This window comes from Copadichromis virginalis, linkage group LG22 (genome assembly GCF_057382275.1).
Source record: "Copadichromis virginalis isolate Kocher_CV1m ecotype Utaka linkage group LG22, C_Virginalis_male_GT1.1, whole genome shotgun sequence".
NCBI lineage: Eukaryota > Metazoa > Chordata > Actinopteri > Cichliformes > Cichlidae > Copadichromis > Copadichromis virginalis.
In genome coordinates this window covers 35,672,902-35,698,472 of record NC_140638.1, presented here as the reverse complement: position 1 = coordinate 35,698,472, position 25,571 = coordinate 35,672,902, and the positions used below count along the sequence as shown (strand labels likewise).

Here is a 25,571-nt window from a genome sequence, read left to right as displayed (position 1 = left end):
AGTATTGATTTTTCCTGCACTGCCCTGTGCCGTTCGTAGATTAAGAAATGCCAATACAAGTATTCCACTCCGACTCTCTGGTTCATGTCAAGTTCACTTGTCATTTTCGATAATTCTGACAAGCTCAAGATGCTTAACCATGATGTAGTTAGCAATGCTGGGTGGCCCTCAGGGTTTCTGATTGAATTAGCTGTCTGTGTTCTGCCATTTGGTACTAGTCTGAAGAATCCCCAACACTGAGATGGGAGAGACACCCCTTGAACCAAAATGTACTAATTTATAGTACTCACTGAGATGCAGTAACCAGTGTTTTCACTGCCCAGTAGTTGGATACAGTTTAAAAGTCAACTGAGCCAAAGCCAACCAAACAAATGACATGGTTATCCACAGCATATCCCTGCAGAAAAAACCCACGGTAGCATTGATGATGGTTCTTTTCCATTGAGATGTCTTTATGTTAAGTTATGGTAATTTTTATGCACAATAACTAGACCCCCAAACAAAGGAAGGTGCATGGAAAACTTTCATCATATCATTTACACCAAATGTCTGTCAAAAACAAATGTACAACAGATTTTTATGAATCTGGGATTAGTACTTTCCAGATTTGTGTATACTATTCCTTTAAGACTTTTGAGATCTGTTTTATTTAAAGATATTTGCTGGTAAGTTGTCTTCTGGAGTTACTTTTTTGCAAGTTGTTGGTTATTACGTTCTCGTGTTTGTACATAAAGGAATGTGATTGCCAGTATATGTATGCATTCATATCTGAGATAGCTATCAGTAGAAAGAGAAAGAGGAGGGAGAGATTAGGCGACTTTGTGTGCTAATCCCTGTGAAATCATTGCCCCAGGGGTATAAGGTGGGGAGATAGGAGAGTGCTCCACTGATCAGAGAGGCTGTGGCTCACTGTGTGAAGCTGTCTGTATCCTCAGTAATCTCTCCCCAAGCCACAGAGAAGACTGCCTGAATGATAGGCAGCTTCCCTGTCTGCAAAACCAGACTTCTGCCTCTAAAACTGTTCATTACAGCCAGGACTGTGAAGACTACAGCGGAGTTAGGGAGGTAAGGGCTGAGGTGACGCATTAAGGAGAAATTTGATTTGGCTGTGAAATAACCAGGGATATCAAAAATATGGTTTTGTTGGTTTCGTACAACGGTTTGGAGATATTATGACCATGCATACATGAGGCAAATAATGTTGATTGTAGTCTGCATGTCTGTGGGTCTAAAAGGGCAAATTTAAAACCAGTGTTGATGAAATCATTATTAGACTTCTTGGTTAGAAAATCTCCAGGTGAGCTGGAGTATTCCTGGTCAGCAGTGGTGAGTACCTGCCAACAGCAGTCAGAGAAGGCCTGAAACAGGAAACCTGGTCTTGGATGTTGAGGTAACTGTTGGAATAAATTTCATTCACATCAAAAACTGGTCATTTGTTAAATTCTCCAATGCCAGGGTATTCATAAAAGATAGCAAGCTGCAATTTGAAATTCAACTTGTTGTTTGACAGCTTTAGCCACTAAAAGTATTTTAATGTTCTATTTTGTAAGATTTGTAAGAACAAAATGTCAAAAAAGAATAATAGTACATTTTTAAACATACTATAAAAAATAGCAACCTTGGTATGTTATTACCTTTTTATTATTAGCTTAACTTAATTTAACTTAGGTTAGCATGCAGCCATGCCGGGACCTCAGATAATTTATAACTTAACATTAAGATGCAACAGAAACAATTCTCCAAAGCTGTATTTTTAAAAGTAGAAACAGGAATATTATGTTAGCAATGCCAGATGTCCACTTTATTTGTTGTTATTCGATTAGCTATTCACAAGCTACATTGTCCAAGCTCGGGTCCTCTACAAGAGGTCTGGGAGCTTGAGGGTCCTGCAGTATCTTAGCTGTTCGCAGGACTGCGCTCTTCTGGACAGAGATCTCCGATGTTGTTCCCGGTATCTGCTGGAGCCACTCGCCTAGCTTGGGAGTCACCGCACCGAGTGCTCCGACTGGGACCACTGTTACCTTCACCCTCCACATTTTCTCGCGCTCTTCTCTGAGCCCTTGGTATTTCTCGAGCTTCTCGTGTTCCTTCTTTCTGATGTTGCTGTCGTTGGGAACCGCTACATCGATCACTACGGCCTCTAGTGTTGTCCGCCACATTCCCATTGACTTCCTGATGAAGGCTCTTAGGGTCCTGGTGCTCTTGCATAGATCTAGGAATTCCAGGATCCAGGTGTGGGGCGTTGAGTCATAGGCCTTCTTGTAATCAATCCAGGCAGTGCACAGGTTGGTCAGTCTGGTCTTGCAGTCTCGGCTGACTGCTCGGTCTGCCAGTAGCTGGTGTTTTGTGCCTTTGGTATTCTTGCCCATCCCTTTCTGTGTCCCGCTCATGTATTGACCCCTGTACCTGTTCATCTCACCCGCTATGATGCCTGACAGGAGCTTCCATGTAGTACTGAGGCAGGTTATTGGTCGGTAGTTGGATGAGACCGGTTCCTTCTGGGGGTCCTCGGTTAGCTATTCTGGGTGTCTCTTGTCAACTGGTTCATGTGTGCTACCAGGAACTCGTGGAGTGCAGTCAGCTTCTTTAGCCAGTAGGCATGAACCATGTCAGGGCCTGTCCAACTGGACAGCACCAGGGGACCCTTTCTTGGATATCTGCCACTGTGATGTTTACTGGACCCTGTTCAGGGAGGTCGCTGTGGTCTGCTCCTAGATCTACTAACCACTGAGCATTGCCGTTTTGGGTTGCGTCCTTCTCCCATATGCTCTTCCAGTATTGCTCTGTCTCCAGCCTTGGTGGTGCTGCTCTCTTATTGTTCCCTTGCCACTGAGAGTACACCTTGGCTGGTTCTGTGGAGAACAGCTGGTTTATTCTCCTGCCTTCAATCCCTCTGGTGTACCTCTTAAAGTGGCACGCCAAGACTGTGAGTCTCGCCTGGCAGTTTCAGGTATGGAAAGCTTGCTGTATTTCTTAGGCACCTTCTTCATTGCACCTTTCTGCAGCTCCAATAGTTGGCTAGTAGCCAAACATCTCACTGATCACTGCTGCCGTTGTGTAGATCAGCTTGTTCGTCTTGGTAATGGTGACGGTGGGTATCGTCCATATGTAACACTAATGAAGCTCTATTGAATTAATACATGTCAGGTATTAAGCAGAATATTGGGCTATTGTTAATCAGAAGATTTAAGAACGGCCACTGGAGCTGATTGTCAGTAACTAATAAATACACATAACACAAAATGCTTTTGCAGGTACCATGTATTTCAACAAAACCAAAGGAAACTAACAAAGAAAAGGGAAAACTTAAATAATCATTCCTGCTGCAGCGGTTCGATTAATCAAAAACCCAGTTGGGGTGCACAAAGATAACTAAATAATCCTGTAGCTTATATCAAGCAATATAGATTCTCAAATTTAAAAAAATGTTCCCCATAAGTAACACACATCAACATCAAAAGCACTTGTCCACACAGAAGAGGGAAAAGTCCATGAATTTTATCTGAGTGTCCATGAGAGATGTCCAAGCGCTATTGTCCATAAACGGGGGAATGGTGTGTATGATTGTAGAAATCAGTGTAATTGAAAAATGGTTTCAGAGAAGAGCACAGAGCATCGTCTTTGATAACTTCCTACCAGACCAGTGGAAGTGGAAGCTTCAATGCAGAACGATTCCTGTTCCTAGCCGTTCGTTGGCTCGCCATCCTTTTTTATACCCAAAAAGGGTCACCTGGCCTGCATTAAATAAACAGAGCCAATAACAAATCACAAGAATATGAAAATGTCAGCCAGTTGAGCTAAATACATTAAGTTATTCTTGTTCCTGTGTACACAATTTATAAATACATAAATAAATAAATAAATAAATAAATAAACAGTATATTTAAAGTATATTTAATCAATAAGGATTTAACTAAAACAGTTCAACTGCTATATACAGATTGTATAGCTTCAAAACATTTGTTATCCAACAAATAGACAACAATCCTTCAAATTGTTTGGACTGGCAGCAGCCAATTAGCATCAGCTGCTAGCATCACAAACAGTCAATTAAAAGTTCAAACTCACCAGTGTATGACAACACTATACAGCTCTTGCTCACAGTAGTCGGTGTCTAAGTCACATAAGGTTATAGTTGGTGTTAAAAAAAAGATGCATTAAAAAATGGAAAAAGCAAGTGTTAATTGATTTTTACCCACTATTCAGTGAATCTTGAGTGTTCTTTCTATCACTATCTTGTAACAAACTGGCTCAAAGAATGAGACTAAGAGAGAGAGTCAAAATGTCTATTAAAATAATAAAATCTAATGATTTATTTACTGGCCATTAAAAAGAATTCAGGTTTGACATTTTCATGTGTATGCACACAGCAAATAAATTTTTTTACAACTTTAAGTAAACTGCAGTAACATAATATACAGTTTTGGGAAGGTTACTTTTAAATGTATTCCATTACAGATTACAGATTACATGCCCCAAAATGTATTCTGTAACGTATTCTGTTACGTTACTCAATGACAGTAACGTATTCTGAATACTTTGGATTACTTAATATATTATCATGCTGTTTACAACTACGTGAATGTACTATTGCTGTGTGATTTATTACTGTTACTGAAGGTCCGCGACTCCGAACTGTAGTAAAGGGACCTCTGACTAATACGGCGGGGTCCCTGTCGGCTCGTAGCCGAAAAATAGCTTTACTTTGTTGTGTGGGTCAACTTTGCTAGTGAGAGACAGAGCGAGGCGTTGAAAGGCTCCAACAGAACTCACTGTTTCAGAGGAAAACACGAACACGGTGTACAGTCGAGTCTTAATAGCTTACTTACAACTGGGCTCGTCAGGCTCTCTTCTTGGCTGCAGTGGTTATTATTATATTTACATGCTTCCAGCTCCCGTTTTTCCTTGATGACAACTCGTACTTTTCCACTCCCCTTTTTCTCCCAACTCGCGCTCATAAGAGACATAACGGGTATGGCATCCATTCTCCCTGCAGCAGGGACTACACTGCCTATGAGGCTACATTCTTTCAAGCTTATTCTCTTGCTGGTCGTGCGATCGAACATTGCAGCTGACCACACAGCAAATACGAACCATGGCTGTTGTGTGTGCCTTTGCTCCTTTTTTGCTTGCGCTTTGTTTAGACCCTCAAAATGGCGGCTCGGGCCAAAATCCTTTCCACGCCCACCCCCGTGACATCACGCTCCAAAGCCCTATACCTGTAGCATTCTGCCTGTTAGCTTAGCACAACAACAAAAAGGCGCTCTCTCACCCAGGAAACACGCAGAGAGAGCGTCACCCTGTAACCATGGCAACCGTAACGCTGCCGCCTGGAACAACAGAACGTAGCTGTCAAACAAAACCCAAACAGTCCTGACCCGCGACAATATGAAACAGGAAAGTACCGCAGTGTAATCCATTTATTTCAACAAAGTAACTGTATTCTGAATACCACCTTTTTAAACGGTAACTGTAACGGAATACAGTTACTCATATTTTGTATTCTAAATACGTAACGGCGGTACATGTATTCCGTTACTCCCGAACACTGATAATATGTAATATATATACTGGAAACAGAACTTTTTTCTGTGAATATCTTGGAATCCCCTTGGCAGAGCTGAAAACACAATATCAGGGCTATGGGTTTTATGGACAAATTAGTACATTTATTGATTGTTTTTCTGAAATGAGAGCTTCTTCTTTTTGAACATCTTTTAAATGTTTTTAAATCACATGCAAAGGTGATCAATGCCAAGAGAATGAATAGAGTTTATTTCTATACTATAGCACTATATCCCTTTATTTTATAAAGATAACTTTATAAAACTGTTAAAGAACCAATTGTTGACCGTAATAGATCAATTTCCACAGAAAGGTTTGGTTCTATCACAGTTTGAAATGTTGCTGCCATGATAGCTAAAACCACAGCTATCATGAGACATGAGCCAAGTAAATATGGACCTGTCAAAACAACATCTAAAACCTTTTCTTATAGGACAGTGGATGTAGCAAATGAAAAATTAATAGTGTTTTGCTCACCATTAAAATACACTAAAGTAAACTAAAAACAGATTAAAACATTAACAATTTTGTAAGAAAGCCTTTGCTGTAGGGCTAAATGAGAAAATTGTCTTAGATGGATTCGATTGCATTGTGACACAGAAAATACGCTCATACACATGCATATGGTGACAAGCAGATACACACATGCCCTCACAAATTGGAAATGAAAATGATCCATCAGCCAGTGTTTGGGAGACAGAAAAGTAAACAATTTAGGCAGTCACATTAAGACACTTAGAAGTGTAATTACTGCTCCTCCATCGACCCAGATTTCCAGCAGGGGACCCATTGCTGAATGTACTTAGGTTGTTAGGAGTAAATGAGCTCTCTTTATTGCAGTCTCGTTTCTAATGGGTCTCTCTTCTGCACCTCTGGCCAGCGGTACACATCTTTAACCACTCACAATCAGCCCTCACAGTCATTGTTTATAACCTATTGTCTTGTACAGAGCAAACAGTAATGTGCATTTAACTTGAAATACCCTGTCAGGGGAGCCTTGTGCTTACTTTAAGTCCAGTGTGAAGGTTGAACTGTGTTTGGTTGACAAATATGGTGGAGAATGCCATAAAATATTGCAAGAAGTAATTTTTCCCAGAGGAGAGATCCTATTGGTAGTGCTATTTCCTGAGTCTCTTAGTGCTACCAACAGGTTAAGAAATTGTTCTGGAAAACACTGAAGCATTTTTTAGACGACATTTGATCATCAAAGTAATGACGTACCATCTACAAAGTAATCAATCTTTCAGTCTCCAGTTGATCTTTCTGAGTAAAGTTCAATAACTTCCTCTAAATCATCACCATCTCTATTAAACCCCATCCCTGGAAGACTACTCAAAAAAAGTCCTGCCATTAATTAATGTTTCGATATTAAATGTGATCCATCTGTTTCTATTAGTGGGCTAAATACCGTGGGCCTTTAAGGTGGTGGAGTTCCATGCTAGGATCATTTCTATTGATATTATACAGCGTTCTCCAAGACAGTATTATTAGATGGGATAGTATACATTTTCCTTGCTATGTCAATGATTCCAGGCTGTATCTGTCTATGAAGCCAGGTGACACATACTACTTAGTTAAACTGCAGGAATCTCTGAAAGACACAAGGACCTGGATAGGCTCTAATCTCCTGGCCTAAAAGTCTTAGAAACGTAGTGTTTAACCAGATAACTACTCTGGAAGGCATTACAGTAAAAATGTGCGTAATCTTGGAGCCATTCTTGACAAGGATAGTGCACATAATCAATAAATACTGTGCAATTGTGAAGAAAAACATTCCTAAAAATCTTAAAATTACAAAATTAGAAACAGCTCAAAGCGGGAGACATGAAAAACATACTTATGTTCTGAGTTGGATAACAGAGTTGGGTGGGAGTTTCTTAGATTCTTTTTTTTTTTTGCCGCCTGTCCCGTTTGGTTCTTTTGCCATCAGAATTATTGTCTAAAGGCCAAGAAAGATGCCCAGCCGATTTACTTTACCGAGTGCACCATCCCGGCCTTCCCGTATTGGTCCATTTGATTGACCTTTGTTTTTATTGTTTATTTATTTTATTTTCAGTTCTTACATACGGGACAGACATGACTGGGGGAAAGGAACGGGAGAAAGAAGTAGAGGGAGGGAAAGAAAAACACCTGGATCGAGCAAAAATACAAAAGGAAATGGGAAAGGTGAAAACTAAACTATAACCTAAACTGGGTGAACTAGGACTAGACACAAGAACCTGTAAAAATGAACATGGTCTGAATTTCTACGAACATTATTGCTAAGGATTGTCTTATTGCATTGGAGTCACACTGGGTTAAATATGTACACTTGGGTTTTAAGGGGTATTTATTATTTTCTTCTTTTTTTGGGTTGTATGGAAGCCCCAAACGCAATTTCATTGTTCTTGACAATGACAATAAAATAATACTACTACTACTATGGTGTCATGGACCCAGTGTTTTGAGTTTTAGTCTATTTTGATGTTTATTGTTTGTTTAGGTTCATTAAGTTATTCTAGCTCATTTGTTATTATATTACCCTTGTGTTAAGTCTCCCTTGCCCTTCATGTGTTTATGTCTGTGTGTCTTATGTTGTCAAGTTCATGTTGTCGTTTCTGTCATCTTCCCCTGTACTCGGTCTCCCTGGTTCGTGCGCTTACCCGTTATGTGTCATGTCTGTGTGGCTCTTGTTGTCTAGTTCGTTTCATGTCTATGTCTCCGTGTTTCCTGTTTTATTTTGAAAGAGTCTGTTCTTTGTTCACTGCATTTAGGTTACTCTTTTCTGTGCATCATTATGTATATCCAAGTCAGCTGTTTCCTCATGTGTCTCCACTTCCCCTGATCGCCTCATGTGTGTATTTAAGTCCTCTGTTTTCTGAATGTCATTGTCAGGTCGTCTGTTATCCCACCATTGTCATTGTTATAGTCTTAGTCATAGAACGGCATAGTGTTTGTTTCTTAGTGTTTTTTAGTTTGCTTAGGGTTCCATGTTTAACTCCTGCTATCATCCAAATAAAGGATCGCTTTCTGTTTAAACCTGCAACTCCTCGTCCACATCTGCTTTTGGGTCCTGTTTCAAAAAACACAGCGGCGCACCCCGCCGTGACACATGGAAGAAACTGAGACTCGATTGTCTCATTATGAGCATGCCCCGACATCGTCAGGCATGCATACAAGCATGTGGGAGCCACACAAACTACCATTGTGAGTTGCTTGAAACATATTTCAGCAAAATGCTGCATCACTTTTTTCGGGGTGTCTTCAGTGGCCCGTCCAGAATGTTTCCATACAGTGGTCACTAAAAAGAATCTCCAGTTTTATTATACTCTTGTCAAATAAAGGGTTACTTGAAAAATGTGGCAAAAAAGAGAGAAGGAAAAGAATTGTCTAGTTAATTTCCTGCTATTAAAGTTGATATCACTGAAAATAGGTACATATGAAAACCAAATAAGATTTTTAAATCCGTAATAAACAGTCATGTTAGAATTATTGCATACATAGGACAGTGCTGCCAGAGGAGCCCAGAAAAATTTGGTTTCCTTGTTTTTGACTCATAATTTTGTACTTTGTTTTAGTTTAATAAAGCCATCTTTTAGTTTATCTCTTCTGTTTCCAAGTCTTGCATTTTGTTCCAACTCTGTCAGCCACACAGCCAGCTTTGGCATCTGATGTGTTTTCAAGTGTTGCTTAAATTTTTGGAGCAGCGTATACTTCCTGTTATTGGCCAAGTTTCTGCTGTAACCTCTGTGAGGCTGCATTGATACATTTTTCTGTGGCAGTTTGACATTAGTTCATTTTTGCTCTCTTTCATGAAAAAGTTTCTGATGTGTGCATCAAGAAATGTTTCGGGACTGGACCCGAGCTTCTCTGTTTTTATCAGATGAACAAAATAAACACAATCAGTCATCAGAACACAGACGTCCTGAACTTCATAGCACATGATACATGAAGTAAACTCAAACCATGTAAAAGGAAATATAAAGTATTCCAACTCTTGATTACTTCTAATAGTCATGTAACTAGAAGTCATTTTGTTGGCACATTTGCCACAACACCGCTCTTCTTGGACCGCACAAATCATCCATCCATCCGTCTTATTCCATTTATCTGGGACTGGGCCCAGGTCGCGGGGGCAGCGGCCTAAACAGAGAAGCCCTGACCTCCCCCTCCCCGGCCACCTCCTCCAGCTTGAACACCAAGGGGTTCCCAGGCCAGCCGAGAGATATAATTTCTCCAGCGTGGACAAATTATATAAAATCTATATGCAGCAGATAACACTATACTGTGTGAGATTTCATCAAAACAATTCTAAAAATTGAATTTCCAGCCCTTTCCCCATCTGTGGATCCAACCACAACCATCTTCAAATGTTTATTTTGATCCCAACTGCAGACCTGAAAAGACTACCCTGACTCTGTCTTACTTAGTCACCACACTGCAGTCTTGACAGAATCTGCACGCAGACAGGCATACCAACAGATTGGAAGGTCATTACATTGAGACCCGACTGTCCAGTCCACAGGCAAAAGTATCCTGGGGCAAGATGCTGAATCCCAAATTGGTTTACTTTCACTCTGTATCAGTTTGAAGCTCAAAGGTATAATTTCATGTACTGAAATCGTGCTCAGGCACGATTCATGAGTGGAAAATTACTTTCCTGCTTCATGCAGGTTCAATTAAATTAACAATAGATTAAGTGCAAATGTAACTAAATATAGCTGTGTGAACAGGTTTTGACCCATGAATGAATTGTGACTACCAAACTGACTAGTTCTCATAAGTACTTTATAAAATAAGGATTTCTTGTGGAGAAAAAATAGGATTTGAAAGTAGCTAAAAACATCAGCTGCTGTATGCATGTTCCCTTGAGGCTGTCAGACTTTACTCTTCCTTATTAAATGATCAGCTACACTGCTTATAGTCACAGTAGAGTGAGTTTTGGCAACAGCCATGAACTGCGGAGCAGTGATGCCAAAAAGTGGCTTATCTTGATGGATGGGTTCATTATCACCTTCTAATTACAGGTGGATTGTCAAATGTATTCATTACCTGTGCTGACCGGGGTTGTGTGAATGTGTGTCCAGGAGTTAGTGTTACACCTGCTGAACTCCAAGGGGTCAACTCGTGTGTGTTGGGGAGGGGCTTGGGGTGGGACTGGGTTCCAGGGGGTTTTGTTTCAGCTTTGCTGTAGGCTCTGTGCAATATTCATGAGTTATGTGGGGATCAGTGTGCTGTGTGCTGTGTACCACTCAAACTGGTTCTGCCTCTGAAACTGCCTCACTTACTCTGTGATCTATCTATCTATCTATCTATCTATCTATCTATCTATCTATCTATCTATCTATCTATCTGTTTTCCTTGTAAATCAAGTAAAACTATACCAGAGAAGTGGAAAAATTGATTTTATCAGCATTTAGAACAAACGCCTTTTTTTCAACAATCTTGACTTATAAAACTATAAAGTTTAGAGATTTGCTGTAGATAAAAACAATGTTTAGAATTGTAGGTTTTTGTATTTATTGTGGTTCCAAAAACACTAGAACATTTCCCATAATATGACTCAAAAGTATTTCTTTATAAGCACCACTGGTGACTGTTTGTTACAGATACGGCCATGCCCTGCAGAGCCACAGATAACTTTGCTTGTTTATACAGGCTTCACAGGCTGCATGGTGCCTTTCATAATGACTGTAATGATGAAGATATGTGATATGAATAGATAGAATGTCCTTGTGTCAGATCTAGTTGAAACCTTGAGACTCGTTTTCTGCTCTTCATGGTTTTCTCTGGTATAGTATGGTGTCGGGTAGCAAATTAATGGTGTTAGTTTAGATGAATGAGTATCTTCTTTTGACACTTGATTTTAATAAGGCTTAAGCATCCAAATATGTATGTAATATTTCTGCTAGACAAAGATTTAGAAATGGGACAATTCGGGAATAAACCAGTTTGGCTGGTTTATTTAAACCAGTGGAAACCAGCAACTCAAAAAATAATTTCTTGCTGTTTGGACCTTTATGTTAAGGTGCAAGCACCAAAGGTAAGTGGACTCTAAAGCATGACTAAGTTGAGACTAGAGAGTAGTGCAAATGTATTTACTTTGCACAAGAAGTAGAGAACTTGAAACACTGAATGGTTTGCACTGGGAAACTATGTGCCAGAGAATACGGGCACAAAGGGGAGAGCATAGATGGGTGAGCTTCAGAAGGCAGAACCTGAGCCTGGGATGGCGGTCCACTGGGAGAGAGGTGATGGGTGTTAAATCCCGAAAATGTACATGGGTAAAATAACAGTTCCAAGTGTTGTTAAGATTAATGTTCAGGTGTACTTGTGAATAGTGGTCCAGGAGGGGTGGACTGGTTTACTCACAGGAGATCATAGGCAGGAGGGCAAGCAGCTGGTGGAGCGGAGGGTTTTCCAGGGGCGATTTTTAATGGAGAACCAGCTCAACAAAACAGATGAAGGAATACAAAGGCAGAGATTGCTTAGGTCCACTGGGAGAGAATCTGAAACAGGGAGCAAAGAGGCCTCAGAAGACAGGAATATTTAGCACTGGGGGCCCTGACACCCAAAGTGCTTCAGACTACAAGGCACATTTTCAAACGTACATTCACACAGCACTTTTATCTACTTTACATCCATGACAAATTTCACATCACCAATTACCTTACATGTGTTTTTGGAGGAAGCCAGAGAACTTGGATGAAACCCAAGCAGGCGTTGAGAGAACATTCAAACTTTCACACAGAACCAGAACTAACCCAACCAGGAGATTTAGACATGAGACATTACTATGATGCAGTAGAACCAACCACAGCACCAGCATGAAAGATTTCCTCTGACACAACTCAAGCAAACATAACACAATATCACAATGTGCTGGTGTGGAACAGCTACAAGGCAGGAATAATACAATCACAGGAATCAATAACAAGAATGATATTGACAAAACTTATACACAAAAAAATCAAAGAACTTTTTTTTACTAGAGCAACTGTAGAAACTGACATTGACTAATGTAAACCAAGAGTTCAAACCACAAAACAGAGATGATAAGAATTAGAGACATTTACAAGAAAATACAATTCTGGTTTTAGGTGATTGTTTCGGTGTTTGCCTGGTCTGTCAGTAGAACATGTAGAGCCTGGTGGCCAGCAAAGAATATCACAGTAATTTAGTCTTAATTTGAAACCAAACACAGGCACAGGGAGAGTAATTATTAGATAGAATATACTGAGCTTAGTTCAGAAAGCAGCACTTCTTGTCTAATTAGCACATGATGCTAATTAAAATAAAATATTTACAGGACTGTGTAAAAGTCTTGAGCCACTTAACTTTGATCTATAAATCATTAAAACATCAAAAGGCACCTCACTAGGTGAATAAACTAGTGTTGTACCTACACCTACACACCTACACAAAACCAAGTCTATCTTTAGTCTGGTCGCAAAAACACAAAATCTGTTCTCATTTCTTTAGTTGAATTTACAAATGTCCAAAAATGTCAAGGTTTGAGAGACATACAATTGTATCTTTGAACCAACGAGGTGATTCCCACAGAGCTATCAGCTGAAACATTTGTCAAACCTCAATGTGGTATGGGATTTGTCCTTAAAGAAATGTAAGAAAACTGCGTAAGTAAAAGAAGTGTCTATAGCATATATATGTCTATAAACAGTATCTAAAAGTCATGTCCTTAGGAAATGGGGGTAAAATCCCAGCAAAGAGTCTCAATGGAAGAGAGAATTGAAATGAGGAGAAAAGGCTGAGCTATTTCTAACCACACACGTACTGGACTGCAACTTGTTTTAATCATTCATTAATCCAAAGTGGACATTTTGGGTTCAAATTATTGTTTATATGTACGGTCTAGGTTAGGGAAGAAGTACATCAGTGAGCGGTTTTAGCCATCTGTAAAATACACCTTAGGTGTCGTCATGGTTTTTTGGGGACCTTGTAAAGTTAAAGGTATTGGAACAGCTTCATTTTTCCAAATTACAGTGATCCCAACACTGCAAGTGCAGTAAAAGCATACCTGCATAGAAAAACATACACATGGGAACACGATCAGTCATGGATTGGCCTCGTGAAAGCCTGTACCTAGACATTATTGACGTAGTGCATCTTAACAAAGATTGGAACAAAAGGCAGCCAACTCAAAAAAAAAAAAAAAAAAACCTATGAAATGCCCCTCATGAAGCCCAAAGAAGTACTTCTGTTCCTTTTTAGAAGACCTACCTGCAAACCTGAACGACCTTCAGGTACCATCTCAAGCTACCAGTAAGTAGTCACGATGGTTTTTGTTTCCTAACTGAAGTTTATCTCTCTTTGTGTTTGTGATCAGCAGCTGTTCCCTTAATGTTGTTTTGAGGATTTGTATATAAGATTTCCCCCTCATGCATATTCCTAAATGTGCGAGAGGGCAAATAATTTATGTTGATTGATTCTCTTATTCATATGATTTCATGTTTGAAAACAGATAAAGATTCATCTGCCTGGAAGATCAACAGTCAGATGAATCATGTTGTTGTCAATAACAGATCATAAGAAACTAATGCTGTGTGAAAATGCTATACAAAGAACACTTTAAATAAGGAAGATTCTCGAAATAATACATTTGTTCCCTCAGCATGTAAGCCTGTAGGCTTAAATGTGTTCTACTTAATTCATTTCTTGGAATGGCAGCTGCACTGTAGCCAAAATAAATAAGAGTATTTAGAAGAACTCTCAGTAAAGTGGTTCAAATTATTATGCTAAAGTTTCTTAATTTTTTTTTTTTTTGCTTTAATCTGCTATTTTAAAATTAAGTCAAAGCAACTTAAATCTGTATTCTGGGTCTTACTGAAACTCATGTTTTAGAATGCAGCCATTTAATTATTCCGATATTAAATGCTACCAACATTGTGTATATATGTTCAGTATATCAATATAACAACAAAGTCAGCAGTTTTCTAAAATGTTGCAAATCACAGGTCACAGTTTAGTTTATAAGCCCTTTATATCTTTTACTAATGCGCACAACTGTGAATATGCTTATCGTTGTCAGTGAAAAACATGGTTTTCATGTAAAACAAGAACGCTTACTATTAACAAAATAGAGTATTGTTTTTTAATTCAAAAATAAAAGATAAATAAAATGACGATAAAGTTCTTATCACTAATCAAATAAATAATATGACCTCACGACTGATCTCATGGTCCAACATTCACCAACAGTGAGCGTCGTGCGTAAAAAGCAATATGCCCATCACAGCCAGAGAGATGTGAGTGCTGATACTGTATAATGACTAATAACAATAATAACAATAACAATAATACAATTGATAATAATAACGACAATAAAAAAAACCTCGTTTCAAATTTTAGGGACAGCTGCGTGGGTCTTCTTTCCCAACTGAAGAAAGTATTATTTTCCCTGCGTTTCTTCACTTCGCCTTGTTCCGCGCTGCGGAGCTGCAGTGATGTCAGCCTGCCTGGGTGATTTGAAGGTCAGCCGCCTCGGAAGGGTTCATACAGAGTTCACCGGCATATATTAAGCATTTCAATCTTTCACTCTCTGTGGCAAAACTAGTTGGAAATGAGTTGCGCGGGGGGGGTGGATAACCCATTCGTCATCGCAGAAGAAACGTGAGCTTTTAAACGCCGTCCGTGGTTCTTTTTTTTTATTATTATTATTACAAGAGACAAATTCTCCTGTTCGCGCGTGTTTTACCACCGCTCCCAATGCGAGACGGGGCGATTTCCAAAAAACAGGTCGGATTATTGTTATTATTATGGAGTCTTCAGAGGTTCGCGGCAGGGCGGAGAGTAGACTCGGTGCAAGAAATGAGGATTTAGAAAAAGCGGCGGAGCGTTTCGGACTGAAATAATTAGTGATTCCAGTGCGGGACGAAGGAGAAGAAGAGGAACGAAATCCGCCGTGCCAAGGAGAGGGGGAGGGAGGGGGAGAGGAGTTCGACGGAGTTGCTTGCGCTTATGTCGGCGATTTTTATCCATCACACACAAGAGTAGTTGAACGAAGAGCCTCTTATCATGTTTGACTGCATGGACATGCTCACCGTAAGTCCCGGACAGATGCTGGATTTCTACACCTCCAGCCCGTCCTCCTGCATGTTGCAAGAGAAGGCTCTGAAAGCATGCATCAGCGGACTGGCGCATAGAGAGTGGCAGCACCGCCGGAGCGCACACTGTAGGTCCAACTTCTCCACATTCTGTCGTATTCATGCTGTCGTTCTTGTGCTTATTGTTTCGCTTTGAGTCGCAGAGGTGAGCTTGAAATAATCATACAGGCGGAGTCCGGCATCTGTTCACAACAAGTTCTAATGAAAGGGCCTGCAGGTGGCAAGAGTGACAGTGGTAAACACGATGGAAACTGCTGGGTAATTATTTGAGAGTTTTACGCTGCCGCATAATTAAATCTTCCAAAAAAAAAAAGGTATTAAAGATTCAAAGGGAGACCATTTGTGGAGCATCTTTGGAGCAAAATCAAATGTTTAGATTATTAAAAACAAAGAAAAAGTCTCCGAGCGCCTCACGTGCTTCCCAGCAGAGCCGATCTACTGAATGAATGCTGATGGCTTCCAGCAGTTCAGTTCAGAGAGCAGCACCCTAGCTGGAGGAATGTAGACCGTAAACACGGGCGGTGTTTCCACACCTCCCTCCCCGGGCTGCACATGACAGGAGGGGGCGGCCTGGCAAACCGCGACTTACGTTCTCTGACACTAATGCAGATAAACGAGCGCGCGGACTTCATTGACTTTAGCGGCAGCTCGCTGCTGGAACACGAACTGACCAAAGCTAATGAATGATTTTGTGCTAGTTTTTATCCAGGAGACCAAGTGGACGCTTTAAGGGCACAGAGTGTTGCGTGTACTGTTGACATAAAGAATAAATGTAAGATTTAACAGTCCACAGTCAGGACTATATCGAGAATGAGCACTGTGTTAATTATTATTATTATATGAATTATGACTCGTTATTTGTGGATCTGTTTAGATTTTTGTTACAAAACTAGCCTGCATGTTACTGCACGACATTCGAAACAGCCGATATAATATCACACTCACAACTGAGCCTGTTGTCATGAGGCAGTTGTCAGTGTTTGTTTATGGCTGACGCCCTGTTGCTGCTCTCTGATTCATCTTAATTTGTTAACGACCTCCTCATGTGTCACTGCTCAAAGGCAAAACCCAGTGAGCAGAAAAGTTTCGGCTGAAGCCTTTAACCAGCAGCCGACTCCCACAGCGCTGTGCTGCGTGTCATTTACCTCAAATTTACATCTAGTTCTTATTTTCGTAATGACTGTATTTTCTGCTAACCTGTCAGAAACCTGTTCCTGGTGGTCAGGGCTCTTTAAATGATCAGCATGCCAAAACTCGATTGTCTTTAAGAGCTATGCTTTTTCTCCTAAAATTTATATCCAGTTGACATAAATTTGTGGTTATCTACAAATTATTGCTCTAAATAAAATAACAATAATAAAAAAACAGCGATCAGGCCGTTAAACCTGTTAAATATTTTCCCATTTAAAAATGTTTTCTATTACATTATGTGCTCAGTCAGAACTATGTAAACGTTTTAAATATGTATTTAAGATTAAATGAATTATTGTTTTTTATTTACAGGTATTCTGTATAGTTTTTCAATTATATGCTTTTTTATTTTTGTCCATTTATTTATTTAAGACACGAGCAAAACCAGAAAGCGATGATAGCATGGTGCTGTGAAAGGTTTACTCCAGCGGGTAAAGTGTCCGCATTAAGAATGTAAATGTAAAGACATTTCATTACTTGGAAAAATAATATTTTTTTTAAAAGGTAAATCTTAGTGTGTGTAGCAAGGAGCATTAGTCCCACGAGTTCTTGGATATGTCCATGTAAACTCGTCCTGTCAGCTTTGAACAAAAGGCCAACATGGACTGGATTTTATTCAGACTTCTGCCGTGTCCAAGTGTTTTTTCTTCCACTAAGTCCAAATGACTTTTTAAGCATTGGTCTATATTGATGCAGTTTTACATGATCTCTTAATTTGCAGTGAGCCTACTAATTAACAGATTGCGTAAATTTACTTTGTCTCACTGGCTTGCAGGGAGGATTTTCTCTGTCATCAGAGCAGAGGCCTGTTCCAGTGCATATTTATTTCTTTATTTCATGTATCTACTATTTCCTATTCAGTTGTTCCCTTTTTGTTTGAAACAACAGTTTTTGCACTTGATTTACTTCAAATAGAAAAGTGAATGTTTTTTGTTTGTTATATTTTGCATTTCATAATTTTTTATGGTTCTGTGATTGAGTGAATTCACTCTTATGTTCCTCATTGACGATGCAAAATGTCCTTAATCTTTTATATGAACCTTCAAAATGAACTCAGTACTTTAATTAATAAGTTAATTAAGTAAATTAAATTAAGAATCGATTGATGAAAATAGTGTAGCTTGTGAATATTTTAATATCTGTAGGGCATGTAAAACTGCTGTTGGTGACTGGGCAATGTTTCTTTTATCAATAATTCTATTCTTGATAAAAGTTTGCAGATTAATTTTTAAAGTAAGGTAGAAATAAGGAAATGACTGGGAAAGCCTCCCCTGCCCCCATTTTTTTAAATATGCCATTATTTTTGTGCAATCTCTCAATGTCAGATCTCAGTGAACTTGAAATAGCCGCAATGCTAAAAATGAGGAACTCATGAGTAACACTTTGGCCTGTGAAGCCCAGTGTGCAGGTGACAGGAGGCCTTCTAACTAACACATCCCAGTAAGCTACTGTTTAAATAAGACCTTGATTTGAAGAAGCATGTCTTGTGTTCACTGAAACATCGGTTTTATAGTTTGTTTTTCCAGGAAAATGCAAACCTCCTGAGTATTAATTAGCTGCAATGACAACAAAGCAACCATTAATGCATTTCCTCGTTCAGTTCAGATGTTAATTAAGAGTGAAAGAAACTCTTACACTGATGAAATGGACTATCGAATGGCTACACATGATGTCAATAATCTGGAAACAAGCAGCTGAAATGTTATCATGAAAAGACAAAGCCAAAGAGACAGCCTGGTATGGATTGTAGATCTGACACATGCTATGAAATAATGAGTCTTTTGTCTTTAAGCCTTAGCATCTCTGATATGGACATGAAAGGCCACGACTTGCCACCAAACTAATTGACTGTGTGAAATGACAGGTGAACGGGGGGAAATAAAACGCTGTGTACAACAGTGAAATGATTAGGGTGGCATTAAGGCTGCCCTGGGCTCTGCTGACACTGTGTGTTGATGAAAATACCTGCCTTTAAATAAATATCATATATTAGCGAGCTCATAAATGATCATAGCTGCTGATACATGCAACTTTTAGATTTCATATTATAAAGAATGACTCATTTTCACACTTTCTATAGCTGATGTTGTAGTGGTAATTAAAAAATCCTAGATGTTATTACTTTTAAAAAAGGTTTATGATGTTGAAAATTAGATTTTTTTCACAGAATTTTTTTTTAAAATAGCCTGCCCTGAGCTTCATGTCATCTTTAAATGTATAAAATGGACAGTTTTGTTTAAAACTGCAATAAAAAATAAAGAAATAGGATAAAACAACAGCGCGAACAACGGGAAACCTCAGTACAAACCAATAGATAATAATTTTATCGACTATGTTAAAAAATATGAGGAATTTTTTGTTGTGTCTTTTGCAGTCTTATTAGAGTTTTAGAGGAGTTTTCCCTGATTTGTCATTAATTACTTGACTATACATTAGAATTTCTCCTTCTGAAAGTATATTTGCAGAAGTGGAAAATATACATGTTTTAGGCTACTACAAAACACTATATATGGACCTCTCCCATCCCAACAATGGCCTCTTCTCAATGTTGAGGTCTGGCAAATGCTTCCAAGCACATAATCGTATGTGCTTGCTTCGGCAAGCGCGTACGCTAAATTGGATACGATACAGAGAAGATTAGCATGGCCCCTGCGCAAGGATGACACGCAAATTCGCAAATGCTTCCACTCTCTTAAGGCCAAAACAGAGAGAATGAGGACGAGCTTCTTCCCTCAGGCTATTCGGGTCTTGACCCAGGGATACTCTGAACTGTCATGCATCATGTCACTGCACACACACTGTTTATTTGCACACTTCTTATAATTTCTTTCTTAAATATTTTATTTGCATATTCTATTTTTTATCTTATAATTTAGCTTAGTTCTTAGGTTAAATTCCTAATTTATTCTTCAAATCTGTTAGACCTTTTTTTTACTGTAAACTTTTAAAATGTAAATTTTGTAAATTTCTTTACTGTAGTTTAATGGTCGGATATTGTACAGCAATAACGTTTCACTACATGTTGTACTGTGTACGACAGAATTTGAATGTACAAACCTGAAAAATACATTAAAATACATTATTGAAAATATACTGAAAGTTTTTCAGTCTGCTCTTAACACACCGTCACAGACCTTCTTATTAGGGTCCCAGTGATAGTTTCATAATTTTTCACAGTTGTGTGTTTATGTGATTTTTCATGATTTTTGATTTCCAAAAAAATAAACGTTGATTTTCTAATATAATCATACAGTTTTCTGAAGCTGACGGGCAAACAGTGAAATGTTTGGTTGTAAAGTAAAACAATTATTCTTTTATCAGAACGATTGCTGAATAACAATAACACACACACACACACACACACACACACACACACACACACGCACACACACACACACACACACACACACTTCTGAGATATAGTAGCGGATATAAATCAGTTGAAGCTTGAATGAAATTAAGAACAGAACAAACATTTTCACTCTTTATCTTTTCTGTTTTTTCATTATTTTGCATTTGGCTAGGGTCAGTGACCCTACGAGCAGCGCGAGGCAATAAATGAACCCTGCAGAGGTTCCACAGGTAGTCCAACGTGTCCAGGATGGCACATTAAGGCCACCTGTGTATGTGTCTTTAATTAAACAATCAGAAACAGACTCTATGAGGGTGGTCTGGTGGTCCTAACTCCTGTAGTGGGCTTTGTGCTCACTGCCTGGCACCATAGCCCAATTGGAATTTGCCATAGGATACCAAAACTGGGAGGTGTGAGACACAGACCTGTACAGGCTAGACCAGGGATGCCCAATCCCAGTCCTCGAGAGCTACCATCCTGCAGCTTTTAGATGCATCCTTGTTCCGTCACACCTGAATCAAATGAATGGCTTGTTATCAGGCCTTTGCCAAACTTGATGGCACGCTGAAGAGGTAATCCAATCGTTTGATTCAGCTGTGTTGGAGTAGGGATGCATCTAAAAGCTGCAGGACTCTTGAGGACTGGGATTGGGCACCCCTGGGCTGCACAATGGCACCCTGACTGCCTTTAGGTACTGGGGTGAAATCCTTGGCTCTGCGGTCATATCCTACGCTTCCAAAATGGGTCCTGAAGTCTTCCTGATTCAAGACGATGCCTCATGTGGGGAGAGTATGCAGGCAGTTCCTGGAGGATGAAGGAACTGATACCACTGACCTGCCCCCACACTGACCTGACCTAAATCTGATAAAACAGATCGGAACATTATTTTTCCGTCCATTTGATGCTGCCAGGTTACACCTCAGATTGTCCAGGAGCTCAGAAATGCCCTGGTCCAGATCTGGGAAGAGATCCCCATTATCCATCATCTCATTAGGAGCCCATGTTGTTGGGCAGACATACAAGCATGTGGGGGCCATACAAACTACTAAGTAAGAGTGGACAGAAGAGTGCAGAATGGACTAGTCTCTCACATCAGTTTTTGCCTTTGACTTTTGGTCTTTTGAATTCAGCACTCGAGGTTGATTTTTACTTCCATCAAAAGATGTGGCATTCTTTTGTTCCTAACACATTACTATGTAATGGTATCGATACCATGCTCATATTAGCAAAGACATCCAGCATAATCTTTTCCCATTGAGATCTGATGTTTTAACCCCCCCCCCCCACACACACACACATATATGTGTGAGTAAAATATGCAATATATTCCCTCATGCTACCAGTACTGACCAGAACTGACATCCATCCATCCTCTTCCACTTAACGTTGTCAGGGTTGCAGGAGGGCTGGAGCCAATCCCAGCTATCATAGGGCGAGAGGCAGGGTACACCCTGGACAGGTCAACCAGTACTGACACTGACCCCTTAAATTAGCTTAAATGCTTTGAGTATTTTAAGCTCTTCTTAACCTTGCTCCCTCTGGCACACATTGTAAGGCCATGCAAAGCTGCTTCTAATGTGGTGCACACTTTGTGAAAACCTGAACAAAAACACACTCCCATACAGAGGAGTGTCAGTATTAAGAGTGAGCTTCCTTTCCACAGCCACTCAGGTTATGCCTACGTCTCCACATCAAGATCACCACAGCTTAACACAAACCAAATACAGAAACATCTCTTTGTCAGGTTTAATTAAATCCTGTGATTTATGATAGTACCACTCAATTGATTTTTACTTAGGACATACATTTTTAGCGCACCTTCCCTTCTGCAGCATAAAAGCAGCTTTGTCCTCCAAAGCTTCATTGCTGTTTGTAGCGACAGGCTTTGCTTCATATTCTTTGCCATGTGTCTGTTTTGTGGACCGTGTGGACAGAGTTTCACAGGCTACTTGTTTTCCATCCTAGAGAATTGGATATAAGGATGCAGAGAGCACAGAACGAATCTCCAGATTAAAACCTAAAAACCTTTGTGTATGGAATTGACATGCTCTCCCTGTAAATAGGTTTCCGTCCACAGTCCAAAGATAATCATGGTTAGGTGTGGTCATTCTAAACTGGCTGTAGTGTGCTGTGAAAATGAAAACACTGGAGAAAAAAATGGTTTCCTAAAAAAATAAAATGTAGCATTAAGGGTGAAATCTTTCATAAAATAAAGGATGTGCAAAGATTCTTTGAATGGCAGAGATGTAGCACAGAGCCATGGCTCAACGTCTCACAGTGAAGCCATTTATAATTCTTAACTTGTTTGATCTGCTGCTCACAACAAACAAACACAAGCAGAATTTGTAGACTTTTAACTGTATTTTCATAAACTTTACAGCTTTTCCTACTGATAAAAACCTCCCTTATGGCCGTTCATTAAACAATAAATATATGACAGAAAAGTTTCTTTTTTCACCTTCTGCTATAGAAATTTTAGTTTTTTCTTTTCAGTTTTTCTTTCTTTGTCACAGCAGCTTTTTCTTCATCATGTAGAAAAATAGTTTAATATATTAATATTAATATTATATAATTATATATTATGTATAAATGTATGTAAATATCCTTTACAGTGACACAAAGGGGAGTGTCACTGCTCCGGCCCACTAATATCAAAGTGTGCTGCATGTGGCCCGCCGTGTAAAATGAGTTTGACAACCCTGCCTTAAACTGTGGCAGCGTCAGCTCCAGTGGAGCTATTGTGTTATCAGTCTTTTTGTTGAAAAACTGGGGGCTGCTGGGTTTAATGTTGTCAAACTTATTATTCACACACTGTTGTGGTGCAGGTCTATTTTTAGTCACGAATGTGGGTTAAACGCTCCCGCTTACATGGTGACGACGGTGCACTATGGCACTGTGCGATTAAAAAAAAGCATTGAAGCAAAAAAAATGTGAAGATTTTTTATAATTCTTTTTCAAATTACTTGGTGAATGGTTGCAGCCCTATTCTGAATTATTTTAATTTCTTTAAGGGGGAGGTATATGGTGTGAGTTCTCCATTCCAAGAGAGAAGAACTTCTCAGTCAGCATGTTCTCTTACTGGCTGGTTGTAAAAGGCAGTGTGTGTTCATATCAGCATTCTCTGGTGTCACTAACCACAGTTCTCATAGATAGCCAATCACAGTCCCTCCCCTTATTCATCTCGCAGACTCCAGCAGGGAGCCTGTGCTTTTTTACCCAACCGGCAGGTTCAGCCAGAGGGTAAGGGTTGAGGAGTCGCTCATTTTTCTCTCCCTGTTCGTAAGCCACACTAGCTGTGCCCACTTGTCTGTCAATGGCCTTTATTTCTCTGAGCTTTCTGTATATGTTAACATGCAGAGAAGCCGACTCAAAGTTTAATCACGCAGAAAATGGAAAAAGGCTCCCCCGCAACTGATGCCCATGTAGCTAACTGATGACCACACCTCCACACATACATGTAATGAGGGGTGTAATGCATCTATGTTTATACGTCCCATCTGTCTGCAGGTGGTCACACTGCCTCTTAGAAGCAGCCATGAGTTTCAAATAGGTAGCAGGGCTAAATTGTTGTGGCTGCCTCTCTTCAGTGTGTAATCGCCCAGCCATCACAAATGCACCAAAGTATTTTTCCTCTAGATGTATGTTGAAGTGTGCTGTACCGCCTGGTGAAGGCTAAGGCACATTAATTCTGTGCTTCAGTAGCCCTCACCTGATGCGAACACCTTGTTTCAGTTATTAAGTGTTTGATACAGAATATTACACTGTGGTTATTATATAGGGAACTGTTCTTGTGTAGAATGCTGCTTCTATATTTTAAGTCACAACAACAGACTGAACTATGTAAGAGTAAAACGTTATAATTCAATACAATGTGCTGAAAAAGTAAAATTACTTAAACATTTATTACTTGATGTATGTATAACATACATAATCTAAGTAGGCGGTAGGTGAAGTGTCTTGCCCAAGGACACAAGAGAGTCCGAGCCGGGGCTCGAACCAGCAACCTTCCGGTTACAAGGCGAACTGCCAACTCTTTGAGCCACGACCGCCTTATGTTATGCTAACTTAGCTGTGTAGCTAGCGATCAAGTAGCACATCATTATATAGCAGCTAGTCCAACTTCAGTAACCCTACAAACGTCACTGCTGTTTAGTTTTCTGTCCTCATTTATGTTGGAAGTGACAGCAGAGCTGTACGTTTGAATTTTTTCTCTCAGGGCTTTCTGTTGCTCTGCCTCCCTGTTAGGTGTGGCTGTGTGCAGGCAGGAATAGGACCCAAGGTGCAGACTCCGGAGACAGAACTTAAACCAAAACAGCTTTAATGCTGAACGCAAACATCATATAACTAGAAAAAACTCAAAATAAACTTACACCGGTGGATGAGCAAAACACACAGCAAAGTAAACGCGACACGGACACAGAGAAACACAGGGCTTAAATACACAGAGGGAGCAATCAGGGAATGAGTAACAGGAGGGAAACACAGCTGGGACAAATCAGAACTGACGAGACCAAAGAAGCGTAAACTGAACACACTGAGAAAAGACAGAGACCTTCAAAGTAAAACAGGAAACACATAACACAGACTGAACAAAGACACAGCCTCACATGTAGGCACTACAGAGGGAACAGAGACGTGGGACCAGGGCAGACACAAACACTGACTGCACACGGGGATATAGGAACTAAGGATACACATAGACGCGAACTAGACAAGGGGATGCAGGTGATAGGGGAGACAGAGCAACTAAAGAAGACAGAGACATAAACCATAAGACAGAACTCAAAAAAACCAAAAACTAGAAAATATAAATAATATCATAAACTCAAAAACTCTGGGTCAACGACCCAGGCATCCTAACACTCCCGTCTTTGGAACTCCCTTCCTCCTGAGATAAGAAACATCACTTCCTTCCCTCTTTTTAAGACTCAAAACTCACCTATTCACAATAGCCTATTTCACGGAAACTTTTCCATCCTGCTACTTTAATTTATTTTATTTATTTGCTCAATGTTTTATCCTTTTTTTTGTAAATTGTTATGTTTGTTGTTGTGATCGCTTGTGTACAGTGTCCTTGAGTGTTTTGAAAGGCGCTTTCTTAAATAAAATGTATTATTATTGTTATTATTATTATTATCATTATCATTATTATTATTATTAATCACTGCAGCAAACCCTCCTGGCACCGGGTTGCAAGTTCTTCTCACCTCGGCTTCTCTTTACAATATTTCAGCCTACATTCCTACTACCAGGTATCCAACTATATCTCCTCCTAACCCAGTTCTTTTTCCTCCTTCCGTCAGAGCAGCTCCAAGCAGCACATGGCCAAGTTTTTTAGCCCAGGACCCCTCTTTTCAAAC

The 25,571-nt window shown here is 39.7% G+C and overlaps 1 protein-coding gene and 1 non-coding gene across 3 annotated transcripts in view; both read left to right on the top strand.

Moving 5' to 3' along the window:
• Positions 1–25,571, top strand: part of LOC146683794 (retinoic acid receptor beta-like) — a 165,191-nt gene that overhangs the window by 35,026 nt on the left and 104,594 nt on the right. Inside the window, exon 1 of one of the 2 annotated variants that reach the window (XM_085447044.1) lies at positions 15,383–15,736. The exons of the other annotated variant lie outside the window; for it this stretch is intronic. Within the exon in view, the coding sequence (XP_085303170.1) occupies positions 15,580–15,736 (157 nt within the window). The 5' untranslated portion in view covers positions 15,383–15,579. Of the gene's footprint in view, positions 1–15,382; positions 15,737–25,571 lie in introns of those variants that run through there. 2 annotated transcript variants of the gene reach the window in all.
• On the top strand, positions 19,446–19,553 carry LOC146683795 (U6 spliceosomal RNA). The gene has a single exon (XR_014917789.1). It is a non-coding gene; the product is annotated as a U6 spliceosomal RNA (small nuclear RNA).